The sequence below is a fragment of the Rhincodon typus genome, chromosome 44 (genome assembly GCF_021869965.1).
Source record: "Rhincodon typus isolate 14 chromosome 44, sRhiTyp1.1, whole genome shotgun sequence".
In the NCBI taxonomy this organism is placed as follows: Eukaryota; Metazoa; Chordata; class Chondrichthyes; order Orectolobiformes; family Rhincodontidae; genus Rhincodon; species Rhincodon typus.
The window spans coordinates 1,927,596-1,936,295 of NC_063375.1; the positions used below are offsets into that span (position 1 = coordinate 1,927,596).

At 42.3% G+C, this 8,700-nt stretch overlaps 1 protein-coding gene across 1 annotated transcript in view; it reads left to right on the forward strand.

Annotated features, from left to right (window-relative positions):
- Positions 1 to 8,700, forward strand: part of alas2 (aminolevulinate, delta-, synthase 2) — a 50,172-nt gene that overhangs the window by 40,000 nt on the left and 1,472 nt on the right. Inside the window, exons 8-10 of the mRNA XM_048619952.1 lie at positions 2,644 to 2,912; positions 6,795 to 6,957; positions 8,288 to 8,700. The exon at positions 8,288 to 8,700 is cut by the window's right edge and continues 1,472 nt beyond it. Coding sequence (XP_048475909.1) covers positions 2,644 to 2,912; positions 6,795 to 6,957; positions 8,288 to 8,451 — 596 coding nt within the window. The 3' untranslated portion in view covers positions 8,452 to 8,700. The remainder of the gene's footprint in view (positions 1 to 2,643; positions 2,913 to 6,794; positions 6,958 to 8,287) is intronic.

The window sequence follows — 8,700 nt, forward strand, 5'->3', positions numbered from 1 at the left end:
TGCTTGGCCTGCTGTGTTCATCCAGCCCTGCACCTTGTTGTCTCGGACATCCTTCCAGTGCTCCTTTGAAATGAAAGTGATGCTACGGGATTGCAGGATTGTAAATATTACATCTCTGATTAAAAAAGAAAATGCGTAAAGCAGGTCACTACAGGCTAATTAGCCTGACTACAGCAACATCTAAATACAATAATCCGTGGTAAAATTAATCAGCACCTAGAAAGCACAGGAAACTAGTACAGATTCGTCAAAGATAATTGATCACATTGAAGTAATTAGACAGTGTTTTTGATGCAGTAACATTAAGAGCTCACGGTACAGAATGGTTGATGTTGCGAAGGTGAACTTTCAAAGGTACCTAAGTACTGTATAGAAAAATCTCACACAAAATGAAATCTCATGAGTTTTAGTGCATTAACATATCATTGGCTGAAGGATAAAGAAGAGTTCTGTGGTAAATGGGTATTGGTGAATAAATTGGTGAAGTGGGGGGGTGCAGGGGTAATATATAATAGCGTTTCCAGTGGGTTACGTTATGACGACTAATTTTTTTTCCACATTTCTTTCCAACCCAGACTTGGTACACAGGGAATAATTCACAAATGTTCAGAAGCTCTGAGAAAAGCTAAACATGAAACACTTCAGGCCATGGGTAGAGGGATGAAATGGGCAGAAAATGGCAGATGTAATGCAATGCATGCAGTGATGCACTTTGGTAGAAAGAATGAAACAGAATATCTTATAACCTAAAGAGGGTACAGGAACGGTGAGGTCTAAGATATACATACACAAATCTTTGAGTTGAGGAAGCTATTAAAAAGGAATATGGAGTTTTTTGGTTTATATATAGAGGCAGAGAGCAGAAGGTTGGCTAAACCTTGATAAAATACTGCATGGCAGTATTGTAGCCAATTCTGGTCATGAAGAGTGTCACGGCCTTGGAGACAGAGTAGAATTGAACTAGAGGTGTGGGGCTTCAGTGATTCGGGTCAGTAGAGAAGGTGTGATTATTCTCCTTACAGTAAAGAAACTCATGAAAGTGGAATGTTGCAATTAGCCTCGCTACCTCTGACTTAAAAGGGTGGATGGTTTCTGGACCTGGTCCCTCTCTGTTTGTGCCTGCTACAAGGATACCAAAGAAGAAACCCAAGCAGTTCTGAAGTTATAAAGAAGGGTGACTGGACTCAATACATTAACTCTGTTTTCTCTTCACAGATGCTGCCAGACCTGCTGAGTTTCTCCAGAAATTTCTGTTTTTGTTTGTTTGGGGACACATGCAGCCCTGCCTGTAGTGTGGTTAAATAGATAATTGGTGCTCAATATCAAGACTCTTTCCTAGTGATCTATTTGTCACAACGATGTTCCAGTCATAGGGTTTTTACAATGTGGAAAGGAACCCTTCAGCTCATTGTGTCTGCCCCGGTCGTCAAACATTCATCTATTCTAATCCCATTTTCAGCACTTGGCTCAAAGCCTTGCATGCTATGGCATTTCAAGTTGGCATCCAAATAGTTCATAAATATCTTGAGGTTTCCTGCCTCTACCACCATTCCAGGTAGTGAGTGCCAGATATCCACAAACCTCTGAGTGAAAAAAAAATGTTTTCCTCAAATCACTTAAGAGTCATAAAGATGTACAGCACGGAAAGAGACCTTTTGGTATAACTTGTCCATGCCAACCAGATACCCTAAAATAATCTAGTCCCATTTACCGGTAATTACCCCATATCCCTCTAAATTCTTCCTATTCACATATCCATCCGGATGCCTTTTAAATGTTGTAATTGTACCAGCCTCCACCACCTCCTTTGGCAGCTTGTTCCATACACCCACCGCCTTCTGCGTGAAAAAGTTGCCCCTTAGATCCTTTTTTTCCTATTTAATTGTGGAATGTGGGCATTGCTGGCTGGCCAGCATTTCTTGCCTATCCCTAGTTGCCCTTGAGAAGGTGGTGGTAAGCTGCCTTCTTGAACCGCTGCAGTCCACCAGATGTGGGTTGACCCTCAATGCCATTAGGTAGGAAATTCCAGGATTTGGACTCAGCCAGAGTGAAGGATTAATTAAATCTTAAAAGTTAAATCTTTCCCCTCTCACCTAAGCCTCCTGTTCCTTACCTAAAAACTCTGCTCCCTGGTTATTGACCCCTGTACTAAGAGGACAAATTTCTCCCTATTTACACTATTTATGCCTCTCAGAATCTTATACACCTCAATCAGTTTCCTTCTCAGCCTTTTCTGCTCTAAGGAAGAAAACACCCATCTATCTAGTCTCTCTTCAAAGCTAAACATGACAATTAGTGATCAATCCTCCAACAACATGGCTAAAAAGATATGTTGGAGGTAGTATATAGCCACTGAGAAGGGAAAATTGGATTTGGACGAAGTACATGATGAGGAAGCTGGGGTTTTCAGTTGGTGAATGTGCAATAGTATGACACAGGGCCAGCTATTTACTTAGAACTTAAAAAAAAACTGAAGGTGCTGGAATCCAAAGACTGAAGAAGGGTAATACCTGAAACGTTGACTGCTCCTTTCCTCCAGATGTTGCCTGGCCTGCTGTGTTCTTCCAGCCTCCTGTTTGTCTACCAGATATTTACTGTCCAACTCAGGGATGAAATTGAAAGTTGAATGTTTTTCCTTTCCAGGTAAAGCCTTTGGCTGCGTGGGTGGCTACATCGCCAGCACAGCCTCACTCATCGATACAATAAGATCCTATGCCGCAGGCTTCATTTTCACCACAGCACTGCCACCGATGGTGCTGGCAGGCGCCCTGGAGTCTGTGCGTATCTTAAAGACTGAGGAAGGTCAGGCACTGCGTCGGTCTCATCAGCGCAATGTCAAGTACATGCGGCAACTGCTGATGGACGCAGGTCTGCCAGTTATCAACTGTCCTAGTCACATCATCCCCATACGAGTAAGTGATCAGTATCTTGGGCAGTACCATCTCATCACAGAACCATTGGAACAGGGTGTCCCAGGATAATCTCACTATATATATACAAGTGTCACAGGATAATCTCACTGTATAACCAGTGATACAGGGCTTTCCTCAGGGTAGTCTTACTCTACAACCAGACATACAGGGTAACCTCACTGTACAACCAGTAGCACAGCGCTGTCACAGCGTGACTGCATTGTGATAAATGTGAGGTTATCCACTTTTGTAGCTGATGGCAACAGCTTGGGAAAGGGGGAAGTGCAACAAGACCTGGATGCCCTAGTACACCAGTCGTTGAAAGTCAGCATGCAGGTACAGCAGGCAGTGAAGGAGCCAAATGGTATGGTGGCCTTCATAGCGAGAGGATTCATATACAGGACTAGGGATGTCTTGCTGCAATTGTACAGGGCCTTGGTGAGACCACACCTGGAATATTACGTGCAGTTTTGGTCTCCTTATCTGGGGAAGGATGTTCTGGCTACAGAAGAAAGTACCAGGGAGTCCAGAAGTAGGGATCACAGTCTAACGATGTAGGGTAGGCCCATTTAGGACTGAGGAGAAATTTCTTCACCCAGAGGGTTGTGAGCCTGTTGAATTCTCTGCCACAGAAAGCAGTTGAGATCAAATCATTGACTGTTTTCAAGAAGGAGTTAGGTATAGCCCTTAGGGCTAAAGGGAGAAGAAGGATATGGAAGAAAGCAGGAAAAGGGTACTGAGTTGGATGATCAGCTATGAACATGGCAGAGCAGGCTTGAATGGCTAAATGGCCTACTTCTTTTCCTATTTTCTGTGTCTATAACACAAGGCTGTCTCCAGGGTAATCTTACTGTATAAACACTGACAGAGGACCGTTCCCAGGGTAATCGCACTGTATAACCAGTGACACAGGGCTGTCCCCAGGGTAGTCTTACTGTATAATCAATGGCACAGTACTATCACAAGGTAACCCTCATTGTATTACCAGCAACACAGAAGTGTTAGAATAATCTCTCTGTATAACCAGTGTTGTCCCAGAATAGTCTCACAGTATAACCAGTGACATGGGGCTGACCCAGGTTAAACTCGAACTCTATAACCAGTGTCACAAGGTTGTTCCCAGGGTAATTTCACTATAGAACCAGAGACACAGGGTGGTACAGGGATAATGTCATTGTGTAACCAGTGACGTAAGGTAGTTTCACTACATAAACAGTGAAACAGGAGTGTCCCAGGGCAATCTTGCTTTCTAATCAATGACACAGGGCTAACACCTGAGTCATTTCACTGCATAGCAAATGACTCAGAGCTATCCCCAGGGTTATCATGCTATTATACTCAGTGTCATAGGGTAATCCCCAGGGTAATATAACCAGAGTCACAGGGCTGCTCCCAGGATAATCTCATGATAGAACCAGATACACAGGTTGTGCAAGGGCAATCTCATTGGAGAACTACTAAAACACAAGACTGTCTCCGGGATAACTGCAAAGGACAACCAGTGTCATACTGTTACACCACACTCTCACCCACAGTATAATCTATACTAACTGTACCTATTAACCCAGCTCGAATAGACCCTCTTGTCTGCCAATATCTATTGGTTCTGAATGACATTCCAGTCATCCCACCATCATGTGAGGATCGTGCCAGACGACTGAAGCATTGGAAATGTTATGTCTTTGTTCAAAAAACGATGTTAGGATAAATCTAACAATAACAGACCAGCCAATTTAATTTCAGGAGTGGGGAAATTTCTAGAAACAATAATCAGTAAATGTGCATTAATTACAGAGAGCTAACATGGGAAAATCATGTTTAACTGACTGGCTGGAGTTTTTTAAAGAGGTAACAGAGGGTTGATAAGAGTAATGTTATTGATGTAGTGTACTTGGACTTTGGCATTTGGTACGTTGGCACATCACAGACTTGTGAGAAAAGTTATAGTTCACAGGAAAAAAAGGACAGTAGCAACATGAATATAAAGTCAGCTGAAGGATGGGAAATAGAATAATAGTTACTAGATATTTTTCAGGAAGGTTTATGTTGGAATTCCCCAGGGTTGGTCGTGGAACCCTTGTTTTTCCTGATTTTTACTAATGTTCGAGATCTTTAGAGTGCAGGGGACAATATCAAAGTTTTCACACGATAATAAACTTGGGAATATTGTAAACTATGAGGACTGTGTTGAACTTCAAAAGGCCATTGACAAGTTGATGGAATGGACAGATAGGTGGCAGATAAAGTTCAATGCAAAGAAGTGTGAGGAAATGTATTTTTGGTAGAAAGGACATGGAGAAAGATAGTAAAATAAACAGGCTACTACTCTGAACAGTGTGCAGGAATATAGAGACCTATATGCGTGCATACGTTATTGAATGTGGCAGGACTGGTCCACAAAGCATTATCCTGGGTTTTGTTAACAAGGCCATAAAGTACAACTGCATAAAGGTCGTGTTGAACCTATATAAGACATTGATCAACCTCAGTTGTGTTGTGTACAGTTCTGGGTCCCACACAATAGGAATATGTGAATGTACTGGAATGAATGTAGACGTGATTTACAAGAATAGTTCCGGCGATGAGACACTTCAGTCATGAAGATAAATTGGAGAGGCTGGGGCTGCTTTCCTTGGAGAAGAATTAGAATTAGGATTACTGTATACAGTTCTGGACACCCCACTTTTGGAAAGGAGCTTAGATCTGATCCATTGATTGTGGGATCGCTTTTCCCTGTCTATTGCATGCAGCTTCTTCCATTTAGCAAAAAGGCAGCCCACTGTTGTAGCTTCACCATGCTGGCATTTAATTTTTAGTTTGTGCTGTTCTTGGCATGCCCTCCTGCAGTCTTCATTGAACCAGTGAAAATCTCTCAATTTGATGGCAATGGTAGAATAGGGGCATGCCAGGCCATGTGGTTACAGATTGTGGTTGAATACACAACTGCTGCTGTTGATGGCCAACAATGCCACATGGATGCCAGTTTTTAGTTGCCAGATCTGTTTGATGTCTGTCCCATTTAGCACATGGGGTTGCCACACATCATGATAGAGGCTACCCTGAATGGGAAGGATTGTGTAGCCTTCTTATGTCCTCTTCACAATTTAGCTTTGCATCATCAACAAATATGGCAACCATACTTTCCATCTCTTCATCCAAGTAATTTACATAAATTGTGAACAGTTGAGGACCTAGCACATTGCCAACCTGATAAAGACCAATTTAAGCCTATTCTTTGCTTCCTGTTAACCAGTCAATCTTCCATTCATGCCAATATGCTACTCCTACACCATTAGCTTTTATTTCCCACAATAACCTTCGGTATGGTGCTTTATCAATGCCTTCTGGAAATCTAAGTACAGTAAGTACAGTATATCCATCACTTCTACTTGATCCATAGCGCATATTACTTCCTATATTAATATCAGCATCCCGGTCAGATTGTACCTGGAGTATCAGGGACACATACCAATCACCACAACACTGAGGAACTAGACAGAAGAATCCCAACATCAGATAAAAAATGCAGAAAGAACTTGATATGCAAGGGCTATTCAACTTCCCAAAGGAAATGTCTCAAAAAAGCAACCTTAAGAGAAAAATGAGACTTACACAGAATAAATTAGAGCTAGAATATTACTCCCAAATAGCTCAAAGCGGCAAGGGGAAAATGGTCAGGGTGCAAAAATAGATTTGAGACTGACTGCTAGGAGATGTTTTGCAACTGAGAAAGTGAAAAGATTATCAGGAAGTGTGACAATGGCCTGGACACTGAATAAACAGAGGGTTGTGGATAATGGCTGGGTCATATTTTGGAAGGATAAGATCTGAGAGGGGAAATGCTAACCAGGTTTAACTGGCTGCTGCTTCCCCCCACTGAAGGTGTGTGATGCTGCAAAGAACACCGAGATCTGCAACATCATGATGCGTCGACATGATATCTATCTGCAGGCCATTAACTACCCGACTGTTCCCCGGGGAGAGGAGCTCCTACGACTCGCTCCATCCCCACATCATGAACCCCGGATGATGGATCACTTTGTGGGTGAGTAACAGTAGTATTGGATTGAGGTGATGGAGGGAGGCCCCAGTGACACTTTGTGGTGTCTGACAATGTACTGATGTACTGAGGGATTGTCAGTGAGAGGCACGTACATTGGTGGCAGTGACCCTGGGTTGGGAATTTTCTTTAGGATTTTCTGTTCCTGTCCACTTTCTAGGAGCCTTGCTGTTTGCAACAAGACAACAGGATCACACTGGAATGCGGTATTCAGCCATGTACTGCATTGATGTACAGATAGTTCTCCTATAACACGATAGTTGCGTTCTTGTGTGGCTTCGTGCTATAGAAAATCACGCTACAGCAAATTGTGTCATAGGGAAATGGCTATAGAAAATCGCTATACCTGTACAGCAGAAAGTTTGTGTTATCCAAACAGCGTCCACTATTCATCAATCGCGTTACAGCCAATTCATACTAGCAAAACATGGGTTATAGCAGAACTACCTGTATAGGAATAGCCAGAATGGGTATCGAGGGAGCATTCCCTAAGGCTCAGGGTGTTACAAATAAGCCAATACTAGATGTTTGACAGTCCTCTATAACGTTGTCTCAACTGTCAAAGTGAACAAGGTAATATATTTCACACATTAAACATCTGAGTATTACCAACACCAAAATCAGCTTATCAGCTTGTAATCTATTGTTGATACTTCAGTGTATACCTATGGGAGTGCTGCGTTGTCTGAGATGTTTGGATAAGGGGGATCCTGCCTGCTTGTTCAGCGAGATGTGAAAGATTCCACAGCCAGTACTCAGAGAAAAGCTTGGTTTCCTATGCCTAAAATTCTTCCCTCAACCAATATCACCAGCAGAAACATGAATATAGATTGGTTGATGGTTGGTTCCTCTTTGTAAAATATTGCTGTACAGATTGCCAAGGTTTGCCTACAATAACCTGACTGTGTTGCAAAAGTGCTTAAACAACTATAAAAGCACTTTGGCAAGTCCTAAGATTGTGGATAGAGTTGTAGAAATGTAAGTTCTTCTTTATTTGAAATATCTCTCCACTTCTCTAAATCTATCCTGGAGTCCATTATTGCCGCCATTCTTGGTCAGACATTGCATATTCAAGTAACTATCAAATAATGATACCACAACTTCTTCCTTCATCCTTTGTGTGATCAATTCAGATGAAGCCCTCCAGTTAATGATTTGCGACTAGTGGAAAGATTTAATCCTCAAATACTAATGGAAGAGTCCCTCTTAATTTTGAGTCCCTGAATCAGGGCACCTTGTAACCTTCACTGTTTTAATAATAATAATCCCAGTTCCTCTTGCTGCTCCTCATTAAGTTGTCTCTTCTATTTTCCAGATTGTCTGGTTGACGTTTGGAAGGAGATGGGACTCCCCATCCAGTCAATGTCCTCGGCAACCTGCAGCTACTGCCAACGCCCCGTGCATTTTGCGTTGATGAGTGAATGGGAGCGCTCTTACTTCGGCAGGATGGAGGGGCAGTATGTCACCGTATGTGCCTGAAGCAACAGCTCATGGAGTTCAATTCAATCAACTATTCTGACATAATTACATTACATGATAGGATAAGTAACCATCTATACACCTCAATGATATACTCATAAAACCCTCAATCATAACATTGTTTGACAAACCTTAGATCCTCTCTGTAACACTTTGTTACACCCCACACCTGTCACTGTAACACATTGATGTATCCCAGACCCCTCATTGTAACACACTGATACACCCCACACCCCTCACTGTAACACA